General features: G+C 47.3%; 1 protein-coding gene across 1 annotated transcript; it reads right to left on the reverse strand.

Moving 5' to 3' along the window:
- Positions 1-5,992: 5,992 nt before the first annotated feature.
- ZNF865 (zinc finger protein 865) lies at positions 5,993-17,066 on the reverse strand. The gene is made up of 2 exons (XM_066631235.1): positions 16,985-17,066; positions 5,993-10,027 (listed from the first exon to the last, which is right to left on the reverse strand). Exon 2 carries the CDS (start codon positions 10,002-10,004, stop codon positions 7,107-7,109), a length of 2,898 nt encoding a protein of 965 aa, XP_066487332.1. The 5' UTR covers positions 10,005-10,027; positions 16,985-17,066; the 3' UTR covers positions 5,993-7,106.
- Between the last annotated feature and the right edge of the window lie 393 nt (positions 17,067-17,459).

Consider the following 17,459-nt stretch of genomic DNA (forward strand, 5'->3'; position numbering starts at 1 on the left):
CAATGCATAAGATTCAAGAGAAGTATTAGGGAGCTCTATCACAGAACCTTCCGGGTGCTGATCATGCTTTCTCAGGTTCTTCTAGATATATGAGGGGCTCTGAGTTCAGTCACAGCCCAACACAGGATTCTGCTACACAGGATGGCACCCAACTACACAACCTTCTTTTTGGCTGGGAATGAGCTGAAAAGGGGGGGGGGGTAGCTTTCTTAAGCAGATTAACTTAACTTAAAACTTGCTAACCATTTTATTTCAAAGCATAATTTAACAAGTTGCTCAAGTCTTTAAGCCATGGATTAAAACACATTGTAGGATCTAGTCCCAATGTTTCACTTTCAACTGTGGAAAGCATCTTCAGGGGTTGTAAAGAGTTTGTATCCTCTCATCTGTCAGCTGGCTACTGACTTAACTGCCTGTTCATAGGCTTGACTTCAATTTTTAAAGGCATACTAACACTCTTTTGCCCGCTCTATATCTCAATTTCTTATATAGGTTTCTCAAAGTGTTTTATTCTAGTATATTTGAATGCTAAAAGCAAGGCATTACTTATATTGAGTCTCCTCTTTTTCATTCATATTTTTTTCCTATTGAATTTTATTTCAAGTTGTTTTTTTTTAACTTGCACAACACATGGATACTGTCTAACTGGGGACTGAAGACCTCAGGGCAGGCAGAGCCAAAAGAAAGTATAAATGTATTGCATTTGGTGAATGGTGACTTCTCTCATTACCCTAAAATTAAGATTCATTTTGTTTTAAAAACATATCCCAATTTCAAAAGCTAAATTTGAAAGTGTGTGAACTAGAATTCAAAAATTGTGTTTCTGTTTCAAAACCTACAACATCTTCTGCAAAGTTACCTGAGACTTGGCCTCCTCTGGCTCCAAGTCTTCTGCCCAGAGGAAGAAGGTGGGCTTGTTGATTCTCTAGTTTGTATCAGACTGCATCAGACAGGCTTGACTTCAACTTTTAAAAAGACATTGGGGTTGTACCTGGTTGCCAATGGTTTTGTGCCCCAAAGTCAGAGTAGTGCCTGAACCGAACTGAACTGGCGAGGGAAGCATCACAGGTTAAGATTACTCGCTATATACAAGACTGCACCCTTTGTGTCCTGATTAGCTGAGAGAAAGCAGAACTACTGAAAGACAATAAAAGGCTTCTACCCAGGCCTTGCTTACACATACAGGAGAATGGAGGTGGTAGAATGGGCTGCATTGTTTCAGACTCTGAACAAAAACTCTCTGCAAACAAAACACAAGGGACTTGACCAGAATAATTCCTGATGTGCTAGTTATTTTACAAGGTGATTTTTCTTGCATGCCTGAGCAATCCAATTGGTATCCCTCAGACTCCCTAAAGTGGTACAGTCTGTTCAACTGCCTGAATCCACATTGATCCACTCTCAATAGAGGGAGAACACCCATCAAAAAGGCTGTTGCATCACCCACTCTGACCTCTTTTTGGGTGTGCCTTCATACAGCCCAGCTTGTATCTAAGCAACTGCCTTGTGTAACCCTATACTACCTCCTGCAGGGATGTTTTGGCTTTTTTTTTGCTTCAATACTTTGGGTACTATTGTAAACCTTTCTGTCATTGGACGCAGTTGCTAGCTCTAATTGTACACCTTCATGGTCCCACCGTTCTGTTTCAGGAAGCCTTGTCCAATGGGCCAAACATCTTGTCTTCAAGGGGCACTCACCTGTGCCCTGGAACCCCTTATGCTTCAATTAAGCAAATCAGTCCTTCTTTCAATACAAGGCACATACATTTTTCCCTTTCTTTTTTAATGTTTGTTTAGTCTGTACATTGTAAATCAGACGCATTTAACAATTGCTTGGTTTAAAACACGAACACACTCCCATCCCCCACCCCAACTGAGAAAAACACACACTGTACAATTCCCAAGGGGCACAACAAGGGAGGAAGGGAGGGGTTACTGGTCCAGACCTATCAGCTGCCTGGACAATGAGAGGGCCCTATACATGTTTTAGTACACTTGTTATCATAAGGGACTTGAATCTTGGCACGAAAAGACTTGCACTTCTTGCTCTCTGTGGCCAATGGGAGAAAGGGTAGTTAGAAAAGAAGTATTTAGATATAAATGTATGTATATATCCATATTAATATAAAAAGTCATCTCCTAACATGATAGCACTGGGTTGGGTCCTATTGGCAGCATGACTCTTCATCCAGCGTCTGAAAGCATCACCAGCCTGGGAATGTTTGAGTCCTGCCTCAGAAATATCCATCCCCCAGTCTGGCCAGTGTGGATGCTGGGGAAGTATGAGAAAACATCCTGCTGCAGTCAGAATCACAGAATTCAAGTTCTCCACAGGAGGAGGATGGCTGAAGACATTTTCAGAAGATGTAGTTTGCAAATGTCTTGAAAAGTCAGGTTCAATGCAAGGAAAAAAGTTCCTTCCCACCCCCCTGCTTCACAATCCCAGTACGCAGCAGACAAGGCATTACGGTTGATGAGGATCTGTTGGACACCTGGCACCCTATGAATGCACAATTTCGGGCCAATAACCGACGGGGTAGAAATACAGCAGAAAAGAAGGCACAGATGCTGTGCCTGCCCTCATGATTGCATTCTCCAAACTGATTGTGTCTTCAAAAGCACTACATTTCCCATCCAAATATTAAACCCACATCTTTCGTCTTTTTGCCCTGCTAATCCCTACACACCTCTCCCAGAGAAATCAACCCAAAGAACATTGCCTCCCAAGTCCCTTGCTCTAACAGCCATTAGATCCCTCGACTTGCCAGAGAAACTGTGGGTGCCAGCTAACTTCTCTTCCACATGACAGTGATGCGTCTTAAGAATGAAGTCATTTCACATCACACCAGATAGCAAAGACCCAACCACAGGAGGTGATGGAAATGTATACCTGCAAAAACAAAACAACTTCTAGACTGAAGAACAGGTGCAAGTTTTCAAGCAGCTCTGATCCATCAAGTATAAAGTGAGCAAACACTTGCACAGACACTGTGCCTGCCCTCTGCCACAACATACTTGGCTGGGAAGAACTGGTAGCCATTTTGTTCTCTCAACTTTCTCTCATCATCTTGAAATATACCCTGACAGATGGGGTGGTGGAAGTCTCTTTTCCTTGCCACCCCTTACCAATAACCTTCATTCTGAATACAAAAGGGTGATAAAAGAGAGTTAAGGTTAACTCATTTATATTAAGTGAGGTCAGAAACTTTAAAAACCATCAAAACTTAGGTAGATCAGTTTTCATATCTGCAGAAAACAGCCCCAAAGTCTAACTGAATAGAATAAAATCAGCTTTGTGGTTGAAGCAGAAATCTCAGTCACTATCAACCACAACATTTGTCTTGTATGTTCTAAGCCTGTAAATAATTCTGAGAAAATGATTTTTAAAATCTCAACTGTTTGGACCAAAGGCAGTCTTCATAATAGTTCTTGAACTCAATATTTACTCTTAGGCCATCCAAGAAAGCAGGATACTTTTTTCTCCACTCCATGTGCCATTGTCCATTGGGAAACTACAATTAAGCAACTTGACAGACACATCATCAATGACTGGATAAGTTGTTTTGAACTCATTTTATCCAGTGTAAAAAGATGGGTGGTAGATAAACAATAGCCTTGAACGTGAGAAGAACTAGCAATTGGGGGAGGGGGTTTACCACTCACTTTAATGGGGTATCATTTAATTGAGCAATGCTCAATTAAATGTAGAAGCAACTGTCTTTACTAAGCTGGTACAGTATAAATAAGGTGTGCCCTGGATTCAGAAGGAGGGGGGAATGACTAATATTACCTCAGATCTATTGGCAAACTATAAAGCCATGGAGAGAAACCTTTATATGGAAAAACAATATCCAGACAAGGCAGGCAGAATACAGCCACCACACTAGGAAGAATCCACTAGATTTCAGCTACAAGTTCAGACCTTTAACCTTTAGGTAAAGCAAGAAAAGGAACATCTGGTATCAGCTGCAGTTGGAGGCAGGATATTGATCCAACTGGACCCAACTGAACATAGACAAAGAGTTGTCCATGAAATGACTTAACAAATAAATTATATTGAAGTCAACATTTGTGTTGTAAGACTTTTTTTTTTCTCCCTAAAGCCCTGAAGTAATAACATTCTTCATTCCTCTCCTTAACTCCTTTCCATCCTTCATACTCTAAGGGCCCCATCCTTTCCAACTTTCCAGTGCCAATGCAGCCCTGCTGTAAGGGAACAAACATACCCTTACCTTGAGGAAGGCTCAGTGACAAGATGTACCACACGCCCCATTGGCACAGCTGTGTCACAGCTGGAAAGTTAGATAAAACTGGGCCCTTGGTTATGTACCTAGCCTGTTTAAATGGCACACTGGATAACTAACAGGATGCTTTTCTCTACAGAATGCAAAGTCTGTTTCTATCCTCTACCTGCCATGCAATCCTTAAAATTTGGCAAAGTATTCACCTTCACTTCTTCCAGGCACCGGACAACCACAAAGAAGCAATAATACGCCTCTCATATCCTTGGACTGCCACTCACCAAGGTAGGAATCATGTGGAAATGAGGATGGTGGACCACAAACAGCAAGGAAGCCATTTGGTATTGCCACCTGACAAAAATATTGGCATGCACCGATCTCACCAATATGAAAAAGCATCACTGTCTCAACCATCACAGTCTATGTATCAAATGTGGGGAGAGGAAAGAATTGCTGAATGGTAGCATCCACAAAAGGGGGGGCTTTTAAAATTCTGCAGTTAACATGCATCTCCTGTCTGCCTGTCTGCTCAGAGCCATAGAATGATCTGTCCTGTATCCTTTGCAATTTTACTGAAGGTGGAAAAGAATGAAGAAAATTGAGGAGGCACATGGGAAGGCTGAGGAGTTTAAAGAAACTTTGGTCCATATCTTATCAACATTCCTGCTTTGGGAAGAGAGGGGTAGAACAGCCCCACAAGAGGCTTGAGAATGAAGACATTACCATGGGATGTTCCAGCCTCAGCTTAGGGAGTCTACACCTGATTGGGGGGGGAGGGGATTCAAAACACATTATCAAGAAAGGATGGGCTTGTGGAAAAACTAGCAGGTGCAGAGTGAGGGACATACAAGTGAACTGTAGATAGTATGGACAGCAAAACAACATATAGCCATGGCCTGGGATATGAAGCCACTAGTTCAGCTTGCTTTCCTCTTTCTGTTTCCAACCTTGGGGTGAGTACACTCACAGATGGCACTGACTTGTGCCTGTATACCCTACACAGTTTCAGATCCGCTTGGAGTAAAGCTCTAGCTCAAGGGAAGATATTAGGTATCCATGCTGAGGATCTCATCTACACGAGAATGCAATGGTGCATTGGCTTGTGCAAGAATCCCAGCACTCTGGGGCACAGAGAAAGAGGCACCATTAATCTTAGGCCCATGCCACTTTTTAAATGGGGACAGCCAACTCTGTTTTAGCACTTCTTGTCTATGCTCTGAAGGCCAATTCAAAAAAAGAATAGAACACATGATACAGTGCTCCTGAGGACATACCATTTCAAGATGCATTTGGGGAAAGGACATGCCTGGATGCTTTTCCATATCCAATACTGCATGTGGAAAGCCAGCAAGTCAGAGAGAAGATTCAGCTAGAAACTTTCTTCTGAACTTGTTTGTTTTCTATATGGAGAGATTTCACAGGCCCACACACATTTTGCTTCCTTAAACGTTACACCAATTCCTGGGTATAACTGGGAATCATATATTATGATTCACATAATTCAGTGCTCCCTTGCATTAAAAAAAACAAAACAGGCCTACAAAATGGAGAGAAAAGTTTTTCCCGAACTTTATGGTGGTTTGATATGAATTTGGGGTGCCAAAAATGGCATTTGTTTTGCCCTATCACGTCTAGTTTTGGAGACACGGCATAGCCTCTTCAGTGAATGGTTCAAGTAGCTTCCTCATGAGGAAGCCTACACCATGGCTTCCTCATGAGAAAGCTGCTTGAACCATTCACTAATGAGGCTACACTATCCCTCCAAAACTAGATAGGGCAAAACGGATGCCATTTTTGGAATCTGCACCCCAAATTCATATCAAACCACCATAAAGTTCGGGAAAAACTTTTCTGACTCTCAATTTTGTAGGCCTGTTTTTTTTCAAATGCAAGGGAGCACTGAAATGTGAATCCTCCATCACATTGTGAACTAGTACAATTCTGGAGGGAAGACAGTAGAGACTCTATGGTGCACTATCATCTAGGCCATAGTCTGCCACACTATAGACCAAGGTTCAAGTAACCTCTTCCAAGTATCTATTCAGTCATGCATAAAACTTTCTTCTGTCAGTCGCCAGGCCCCTCTAGTTGCCATGGTCTTAAATGAGGACAGCCAGTCTACAGTCTTTATAAACATGAAGAAAGCACACAGATTAATAATCCCCCTCAGAAAGAAAGCAAGGCCCACACTAGCAGCTGGGTTCACAGGAACGCTTGGTGAGCAGTCTGGGAGGACTGTACCATCTGGTGTTCCTCCCTCCCCCCTGAATGCATTTAGTGGCTCTAACATGCCATTTTGATTAAAGGGAAGTGCCTCTCCTTTTCTTGCAAATGAGACCCTAGGTTGGCTTCACCTCCTGTCAGTATGTAGGTTGGGAACAGAAACACTCCCATTCCCCTATTGCCACCCCAAATCTAGATTCCCACTCAGTGGGAAATGGTTGGTAACTGCCACCTCCAACACAGCAATCATTATTGGTAGGAAAAGGTAACCTCTAAGTAGCCATCTTCCATCTCCCCCTTCCTCCCTCTCATTCATGCTAGGGAATCCAGGGTGGGCAGGACAATGCCTATTTCTTCTGGAGAACGAAGGTTCACCAGCACACCTTGCAGGCTACCTCTTCCCACACAGGTCCTCCTGCATTCCACCTCTAGTTCTACATAGCTTGCCCTCCCATGTACTTATGACTATAGAGTTGACTTCCCCCCTTCCATCCCCAAGTGTGGCTTCTCACTGCTGACACGTGCACCTTACCTACTATATGGAAACCCTGCCCTGATGGTTCACAATAGCCTAGAACTACCCCCATGTCCCACCCAAAGGTATCAGGATAAGGGCAACCACCTTTTGTTGCTACCTCAACACTACGGCTGTTCCTTGTGGGCCCCCATAGCAGCAAAGCGCTCCATCTTGTGGATATGGCGGTGTTTCTTGAGGCCATAGGTGTTGGAGAAAGCTTCTCCGCAGGTGCTGCACTTAAAAGGCCGTCCACCTTGGTGGGCCTGAAGGTGTTTGCTGAAATACTTCGGGTCTTTGAAGAGCTTGAGGCAGGCCCCACATCGCAACTCGCGCTTGGCATCATGGGAGCGCTGGTGACGCAGGATGGATGACAGATAGAAGAAGCTCTTGGAGCAGCGGTCGCAACGGTAGACCTTCTCGCCCAGATGCACCCGCTGGTGTTCCAGAAGGTTGCTGCGGTAGCGGAAAGTCTTACCACAGGTGGGGCAACGCTGAGGCCGGGCAACCACATGGAGACGCTGATGTTCAGCGAGGCTGGATGACTGGGCAAAGCGCTTGTTGCAGAGAGCGCACTTATAGGCCCGCTCGCCAGTGTGGACTACTTTGTGCTGACGCAGGTACCATGAGCGTAGGAAGCCACGCCCACAGACGGCACAGCGATAAGGCCGCTCCTCTGTGTGACAGCGCTGGTGGCGCATCAGAAGGGCAGCCTCCCAGAAGCGCTTGCCACAGACAGGACAAGAGAAATGGCGCTTCTGCAAGTGGGTGCGGCGATGCAGCAGCAGGTCATAGGCCCCCGCAAAACTCTGTCCACACACTGAACAGGCTAATGTGCGACGCACCAGGTGCACATACTTGTGGGTCACAAGACCCAGGAAATGCTTGAAGGTCTGACCACAGATGGAGCAGGAGAAGCGTTCTCCACTTGGCAAAGTGGGATGATGGTCTTCAAAAGATGTCACGTTGTCCCCACCAGCCAGTCCATTCTCCAGAGGTGCCACTGCTGCTGCTGTCTCATCTGGTGGCAGGAGCCGCTCAGGAGCAGCCTGGTGGACCAGTTTGTGCCACATGAGGTTCTCAATGAAGCCAAAGCACTTGCCGCAGACATCACAAGGATATGGCTTCTCAGCTACATGGACTTCCTTGTGGCTCATGACATGAAAGAGATCAGGAAAACGCTCTCCACAGTCAGAACAGCCATAAGTCAACCCCTCAGGAGGTGGAGGCAGCGAAGGCCCCATAGGTGTCAGTGAGGGCCCCATGGGTGGCAAAGAACATGGCAGCTGCAACCGGTGGATCTGTTTGTGCCGGGTTAAGCTCTGCGGATAACCAAAAACCTTTCCACAGATCTCACACTTGTAGGGCCTCTCTCGTGTGTGTACCACATGGTGCTTGCTGAGGTGGAAGGATTCACGGAAGCGTTTCCCGCACACAGCACACTGGTGGGGCTTCTCACCTGTGTGGATCCGCTCATGTCGCTTAAGTGTCTCCCGCCTCCCAAAGCCACGGCCACAGATCCCACAACAGAAGGTCTTGCCTGCCGCTGTCCCCACCAGCAACGGATGGGCACCCAAAAGCCCATATGAGGTTGGCTTAGTATCTCCTTCAGAGCCGGTAGCCTGTGGGTCTTGTGGAAGGAGATAGGTCCCTGGCGGCAGATAGGACAGGGCACTAGCATTGGTGCCATCTTTGGGCAGTTGGGCCCCCTCATGTTGAAGCTGCCGGTGGCGCAGGAGGTTCTGAGGCGCCACGTAGCCCTTGCCACAGATGTCACATTTATACTCTGGGCGTGGGGGTATGGTTCCAGGAGGAGCATGGGTTGCCTGGTGCTTCAGAAGGTAGGAGGTGTCTCGGAATTCCTTGCCACACACACCACACTGCACTCGCAACAGGTCTGAGTGGGTCCGTATGTGCCGCTTCAAGCTCTCACGGCGGTTGAAGCTCTTCTGGCAGACGGAACATGAGAATGGCTTCTCACCAGTGTGGATGATCTGATGCTGGTGCAAGTGGCTGGGCTTTTTGAACACTTTCCAGCAGAGAGAGCAGGTGAAAGGGCCCTCACCAATGGTGGGACCAAGGGCTGACGCAGCGGCTCCCCCAACTGGTGCTGGAACCGCCTGAGGGTTGCTGCTTTGGGCAGGCGGCTGGGCTGCTCCCTCAGCACCAGGAGTAGCTGTTGTGTTGGGGGCTACAGCAGCAGCAGCAGCTGCCGCCGCCGCCGTCGCTGCTGCCACACTGGCAGCTGCCGCTGCATCCTCAGTGTCTTTGTGACAGCGGCGATGGCGGATGAGGCTGGAGATGTGGTTGTAGGTGCGTCCGCAAGTGGTGCACTCATATGGCCGCTCACCCGTGTGCACCAACATGTGTTGCACCAAGTGAGATGACTGTTTGAACGACTTCTGACACACCCCACACGGGAAGCGCCGATCAATGAAGTATTTTAAGCGTCGGAAATAGTTCTTGTCGTCCTTGCCGGCCTGACTGTCGGCAGCTACAGTGGCGGTAGCTGGCGGTGGTGCCTGCCCACGTTTCAGGCTGCTGAAGAGGTGCTGGTGGCCAGAAAGGTCCACAATACCCCACTGGGGTGTGTTATAGGCAGCGGCGGCAGCAGCGGCAGCTGCTGTGCTGTCAAAGAGAGGCTGGCCTGCTGACGGAACGACTGTCGGAGTGCTATACGGTGGCTGCTGTTGCTGCTGTGGTGCGGGGGTTCCAGCTTCAGCCTTCTTGACTTGAATGTTAGCAGTGGAGGCGGAAGAGGACGAAGAAGAGGAAGGGCCCTCGACTTTGGGTTTAGAAGCACTGACGGATCCAGGGACACGGTCAAAGTGGGCAGGTGGAGCAGCGTTGGGTGGCTGGGCGTACTCGTATTGTGGCTGTGGGCAGGGGAGGGCGGCAACTGCTTTGGCATGCTCGTGGTTGTAGGCCTCCATAGGTTCAAAGCGCTGGTGGTTCAGGAACTCCAAGAAGTCGAAAGGGTAGCTTTGAAAGTGCACACCCTCGTCGCTTGCTGCATTGGCTTCCATCTCCACCCGGGAGGGGGCACAGCCTAGAAGAAGAAAAAAAAAATGCAACATGAATGTTCTCACACCAAGCACATCAGCCTTCTTCCCTAGTGGCAGCCCCACATTTTAAGAGCCCCCAATATTTAAAACATCCCACATGTAATGGAGAGGTCGAGAATCTTACAGGTTTTTTTTTGTACAGATATCAGCCATTGCTATTTCTGGAAAGTAGATATCTCAAAGTTGTAGCTTCCAGATCATACTATTATTGAGCTAAAGATCAATACTGAAAACTCCATGTTATTGTGATGCCAGCAAGTTCATAGTCAGTTTATGAGTCACTGTTACGAGTTTTATGAAGATTTCCAGAGTTCTGTGGGTTAGCATAAAATACTAATTAAAAACAAGAGTTATGTGCTGGAAGTTTTGGGTGCTGATTTCAGGCATAATCTCACAGTAAGGTAACATTTGAATCCTGGTGGGAAAATGAAGAACACAGAGGAAGTTATTTTGATCTGTAAAGAGAATCACAGTCAGGCCAGACTTGGGGAATCCATAAGCCAGTGTAGGATTGTCAAACATAAGGCCCAACTGGGCTTGTGATAATTAAGCTGTGAAGTGACTCCTCACAGCAGGCAGATGTCACAGGAGCTGAAACAAGAGAGAAGTTGCCACCAAATGACCTCTTTGCCGGCTGCAGCAAGGCAAGGCATGCAGATCGCAGATAGAAGCGATGCTTCTAAGGAAGTCAGTAACTTAGGGCCAGGGCACGGTGACTGAGGGAGACAATGTTAGAGGGTGAATGCTGGTCAAGGGAGCATCGGAGAATATGGGTGGAGTGGTTATTATAGTTAAGTCAGACAGGCTATTGCCCATTTTAAGATGCAGTGGTTACGTATTGCTTCAGTCGTTAACTATTCCACACAGTAGGGGAAAAAATTAGAGGGAACACTGCTCAGCGGAAACAGCGATGCTGAAAGGGCACCCCACATGATAATTAGGCTCTCTTATATCTTAAAAATACAATGAAGATTTACACTTTTTCTTTTTCTGTCATTTGCAGCTAATGAGTTCTTAAGTAAGAACCAAGTGCTTATTTCTGATCATCACCTGCTTAATGATGTCACTTCTGGCCCTCAGCAGGCACCATGGATGCTAACTTAGGTATTAAACAAGTTTGACACTCCTGAGCCAATGCAGTCCCCTGCTCTAATTACCCACTTCCTCTGTAGTGGATCTCTCCCATGATACTTCCTTGGAGCTTCTGGCCTGACTACTGCTGGGGGACAGGGGTAGAGCACTGGAGTAGGTGAACCTTGTCCTATTCAGCAAGGCAATTAGTTACTATACACATGGAGAGATCATAACAGAAGACAAATATGAAGGGCAAGGACTGAGTTACACCAGGTAATAGGTAGGGAAAGAGTTGTCCAGAAGGAGAATAACTGGGCAAGAAGAACAGCCCCACTGGATCAGGCCATAGGCCCATCTCGTCCAGCTTCCTGTATCTCACAGCGGCCCACCAAATGCCCCAAGGAGCACACCAGATAACAAGAGACCTGCAAGGCCTCCTGGGAATTGTAGTTAAGAACATAAGAACAGCCCCACTGGATCAGGCCATAGGCCCATCTAGTCCAGCTTCCTGTATCTCACAGCGGCCCACCAAATGCCCCAGGGAGCACACCAGATAAAAAGAGACCTGCAAGGCCTCCTGGGAATTGTAGTTAAGAACATAAGAACAGCCCCACTGGATCAGGCCATATACCCATCTAGTCCAGCTTCCTGTATCTCACAGTGGCCCACCAAATGCCCCAGGGAGCACACCAGATAACAAGAGACCTGCAAGGCCTCCTGGGAATTGTAGTTAAGAACATAAGAACAGCCCCACTGGATCAGGCCATATACCCATCTAGTCCAGCTTCCTGTATCTCACAGTGGCCCACCAAATGCCCCAGGGAGCACACCAGATAACAAGAGACCTGCAAGGCCTCCTGGGAATTGTAGTTAAGAACATAAGAACAGCCCCACTGGATCAGGCCATAGGCCCATCTAGTCCAGCTTCCTGTATCTCACAGTGGCCCACCAAATGCCCCAGGGAGCACACCAGATAAAACATAAAACTGGGTAACCAGTTTTATAGAATCCTCTCGGAAACGGGCTGTAGCTCAGTAGCACAACAAATGCTTGCATGCAGAAGACCCCAGGTTCAATCTGTGGCACCTCCGGGTAGGGCTGATAAAGACCCCTGCCAGATGCCTTGGCGAACCACTGCCAGATGGGCCAACAGTCTGATTTTATTTTATTTTTCACATTTATATCCTGTCTGTCCTTTAAGGAGCTCAGTGCAGTGTACATGGTTCCTCGTTTTATTCTCACAACAACCTTGTGACATAGATTAATTTGGGATAAGGCAGCTTCACATGTCCAATAGCAGTGGCAAAGCACTACAACAGAAGGTTCAGGGAAAAGCACACATTGGACAGTATCTTAAGCAATATGTTACCATTGCATTTTTTTTCCTGTTTCTTTTTTCATTTATAACCTGCCTGCCTGCCTGGGTCTCACTTCCAGGCAGTGGCCAGACCCAGACCTACTGAGCTTCAGCAAGGCTGCTGCATCACACCATCAGACCATAGTACCTTCATACCCCACCTCAAGTGCCAGTTATTCATGACAGGTTAAACATTTATTGAAAATATCAACAAGTCAGTTCAAATTCAAAGCACACACATCTTCTTGGACCAATCCTGGCCATCACACACTTGACCAAACAGGAACCTTGCAGCTTTCAGCATAAATTCCAGTACAGCGTCTGGCAATGATCCAGAAGTTCCACACAGATACAATCTGGGTACCATCATGAGTACCTCATGGGTGAACACCACAAACCGATCACTAAGTGGTAACGTAGCACAGTATGTTTACCTGCATAAACTTTCACACTTTCTCCAACACAAAAGGGCTTTCCACAAAGAAACAGCCTGAAGCAGTCATAGTTGCAGGATCAATGCCAGGACATGGAGGAAGGGGGGTTGGCCAATGCAGTGAGATACTGTATTTCAACTGTGCTTTGTGGCTTCATGAAGACAGAAGATCATCAGAAATTAAACTTTTTTGGTAGTTCCTTAGTCTGCCTTCCCTATTGATCACCTTTTTCACACTAGCCTTGTAAACACACCCACCCCTAATGAGAACTTGGGATCGCAGCTCTTCACACCAACATTTTATTTTCAAAATGTTTTTCTAAAAGTCAGGAAATACGCAGATAAGATTCCCAAACCACTGCCCTCTCTACCTCCCACATCCACATGCAAGACACAGATAAGAAGCTGCATTATTTTGACCCACTTCCATCCTAACCTCCGTCATGGACAACTGCCTTAATTATCAGGCATGATATCTCCCAATGGTAAAGAACAGCAAGTGGCAATGATATAATGCAACAGACAAAGGCTTGGGAACTGGGCCTTCAGGATTCTAGCACAGAGGGAGTGAAGCATGCCACACCAAGAAGTGATGGTAGCCATATATATAATGCAGATACTGTACTTTGAATCATACACTGTCTCCCTGGAAGAATTAAAGCCTACACAAGATGGGAGGCAGTGGTAATGGTGTAGAAAAAAAAGGAGTAAAGAAGCAATAAAGGTATCAGTATTGTGAAATCAAGTTGATCCAGAGGAAGAACAAAAGAATAGCGAGTTCCAGTAAGTGGATGAGACTAAGATACAATGGTGGAGGTGGGATATAGCAACAGGGCAATGAACCAAAGAGTATCATTGAGGGTGGAAGCACTAAGAACTAGGGCTCCTAGTCTTGAGGAGATGGGAAACTACTGCACACACACACACAATGCCAGGACTCCTGCGTTCGGCCCCCAAGTCTATCCCTTACATAGTTGGCAGCCAGAGATAATACTCTGTTCAAACTGCCAGTTGCCCAGGAACTACTGGGTTGTGTATGCATACATGTGAGATTTAGGATTTTCTTCTTTTTCATTTCTATTAATGCAACCTCTTATAAGCTATCTTGAAGATCACTGGATCAGGAGACAGATACGACTCTTCTAAACAAATAAAAATAGCTTGCTTCATTGGCTGGCATTTTCCAGACATCTGAGAAAAGATACTTCCTACTGTCACTGGTGGTGCATTTCTATCAAAACTAACATAAAGAAGCACCAAACACTAAAACATACCCCATTTCTTGCAGTATATGCTTTTCTAAGTCAGGAATTGTCAGATAAACCTCCGCTAAGGGTCAATTCAACTCATTTCTGCCTGGCCTGCGGGTGTACACATTTAGTCCCTGATGCGTATATGCAACGTTGGGCAGAAATGGCTTAGACATGCACAACTGAGACATGCAGGGGCCACACTACTTGAAAGATTTTATGGGGTGGGAAGTCATTTGACTGGTTGCATTCCTCAGTGAAAAATGCACTTCCTAGGAAAAATATGCATATCATGAATAAAGCTGACATAGCAACATGGCATGTCTGCAATGATCAATGGAGTCTTCAGTAGCCAGAGAGAAAACAGAACACAATTGCTGTTGGACAAACACACAATGCATTTTGTAGCTTCCACCCCTCTTTCCAATCCATAACTAACAGAACAGATTAAAAGCCCAATCCTATCCACACTTTCCTGGGAGTAAGCCCCATTGACTCGAATGGGACTTACTTTTGAGTAGGCATGTATAGGATTGGGCTGTAAGTCATTTAAAAAAACTGCATGAACATGTTTATTTGTATGGATCACAAACAAGGTGATCCATGCAAGGATCAAGATGCGAAATGTAGGTAACTTTAATGCAATATTTGTAGAAGAATCTTAGGTAGCAGAGCCGGGAATTATCTCTGCCTGACACTCTGGAGATCTGCTATGAGCCAATAATGATATAATAGGGGGCCTGATTATGCTCTTCAGAGTATACCCAGCACTGGACATAAAATGGGAGTGGTATGACAACAGAGAGGGCATTCTGCATAGTCTGGTTGAAACAGAGTAATTTCTCATATACCAAAAGAATGGGAAAACCATTGGCTTAGGGAAGGGGTGCTCAAACCCTGGCCCTGGGGCCACATGCAGTCCTTGAGGCTTCTCAATGCGACAGTCAGGGAGCCCCCACTCTCCAATGAGCCTCTGGCCCTCCAGAGATTTGTTGGAGCCTGCACTGGCCCAACGCAACTGCTCTCAGCATGAGAGCGACTGTCTGACCTCTTGCACGAGCTGTGGGATAAGGGCTCCCTCCACTGCTTGCTGTTTCATGTCTATGACGCAGCAGAGGCAGCAAAGGAAAGGCCAGCCTTGCTTTGTGCAAGAGCTTTTATAGGCCTTGAGCTATTGCAAGACCTTCATTCATTCATATAAGTTCATCTTTAATATATTCATTTGTGTAAACTAATGCAAATTTATTCAAATTTTAAATGTAAATTAATTCTTTTTTTCCCTGCCCCCCCCCCCCGACACAGTGACAGAGAGATGATGTGGCCCTCCAGCCAAAAACTTTGGACACCTCTGGCTTAGGGTGATGACACCAGACTGCAACAGAGCTGGGGTGCGGAGTGACAGAAAGAGAAAAGAGATGGCATTCTGGAGAAATATGGCCTTCCCTCACACCAGGGGTGCCCAAACCTGGGGCCACTTGCGGCCCTAGGCGACTCCCAATCTGGCTCTCAGGGAGCCCCCAGTCTCCAATGAGCCTTCTGGCCCTGACTCTTGCAATGAACCTTCCAGCCCTGACTCTTGCTGGTCCAACGCAACCGCTCTCAGCGTGACGACCAACTGTTCAACCTCTTGCATGAGCTGTGGGACAAGGGCTCCCTCCACCGCTTGCTGTTTCAGGTCTGTGAAGCAGCAGCAAAGGAAAGGCTGGACTTGCTTTGTGCAAGGCCTTTCATAGGCCTTGAGTTATTGCAAGACCTTCACTCATTCCTATAAGTTCCACCTCTAATATATTCATTTATGTAAATTTGTTCAAATTTGAAATGTAAATTAATTCTTTTTTTCCTCCCCCCCTCCCCCACACAGTGTCAGAGAGATGATGTGGCCCTCCTGTCAAAAAGTTTGGACACCCCTGCCTCACACTGATGAAGAGGAATACTAGACAGTTACATATATGGTGCCTGTTAAATTGGGAGGGATACAAGACACCTTTTCTTGTCACTGGTGGGTGACAGAGAGGACTAAAAACAGATGATAATGGACTAGAAGCATAACTCACACAACATGAAGGACATTTTTCTGCACTGGCAAGATACTGCTGCTAAGATACAGCCTGAGGATCTGATTGGGAGGGGAGGTGCCTTTCAGCAGGATACAGGGTGGCTCTTGATGTATGTTGCCTCAAGCATTTGAAGAGGTAGGGACAGAAACAAGTAATATAAATAGCATGTGCAAAGACCAAGAGAACAGGGAGTGGGATAAATCATACATTCTGATTTGCAAGGGGGGTTACTAGATTAAATGGGTCTGCAGTAGACTGGGGGGGGTTGGGTGATAGAGTTGATCTGGGTTTGTGAGTGGGCTGTAAAGGTGAACGGATGGTGCAGGGGGAAGGAAGGAAGGGAGAGCAGTGATCAGCCCATGAGATACCAGCAATGCAGGGCTATGCACAGACTAATGGTTCAAGGCAAGCCAGACCCTAAGGACCGAGATAAAGGCAGCCAAGCTTCACCTATGGGTTTCACTCTATAGGGGTTTCACCTATAGAAGGCACAGGTTTTGGGGAAGATGTGCAGTTAGAACTGGGGGGGGAGGCGAGGGGGGTCCGTGTTAGGGCAGGGAACAGGGAAGGGGGGGTCCTGCAGTGGGGAGGTGCTGTGGGGGCCCAGGAAAGGGGGCCTGGTTTGCAGAGTCACTGGGGTGGGGCGACAGGAGGAGGGGGGGCGAGGAGAGGGGGGCTGGTGGGCCTCAGGCTGGCCAAAGGCGGGGAGGGCTGTGGGGAGGGCTGGGGGCGGCCTGTGGGGCAGGGCGGCTCTCCAGGGTGACACTCACCGGTGTGTGGCGCTGCCCCAGCCTCCTCGCGCCCCAGGCAGGGGCTGGTCCCTGTGCAGCGAGATGGGTGGAGGGGGGAGCCCCCCGGGCCAGGCCTTGCCCCCAGCCTACACAGGGGCGTTCCTGGTCCCTCTGGGATGGGGAGGGGGAGGGGGGGCCACTTCCAGGCTGCAACTCGCACAGGCCCGGCCGGAACCGGAAACCTCCCTCCCCAACTCAGAGAAGAGCACCGTTTCCTCCCCTCCCCTCCCTCTTCTACCCACAAGGCTTTGCGCGTAGCGCGCGCGGGCCCCCCCACCAGCTTCGCCTCCCAGGGTCCTTGGCGCGCGCGCTGTTCTCATTACCCATCAGCTGTTGCAAAGGGGGGCTGTCCTGTGTCTGGCTCCTGCTCAGTGCAATGCAAGAATGCAGCTCGCTGCAAGGTGCAGCTGCAAGAATGCAACCCATTGCAAGAATGCAGCTCAGTGCAAGGTGT

This window comes from Tiliqua scincoides, chromosome 5 (genome assembly GCF_035046505.1).
Source record: "Tiliqua scincoides isolate rTilSci1 chromosome 5, rTilSci1.hap2, whole genome shotgun sequence".
Lineage (NCBI taxonomy): Eukaryota > Metazoa > Chordata > Lepidosauria > Squamata > Scincidae > Tiliqua > Tiliqua scincoides.

Excerpts from the sequence above, each read along its gene's own strand:
- ZNF865 (XM_066631235.1), bottom strand. The coding sequence starts at position 10,004 with ATGGAAGCCAATGCAGCAAGCGACGAGGGTGTGCACTTTCAAAGCTAC.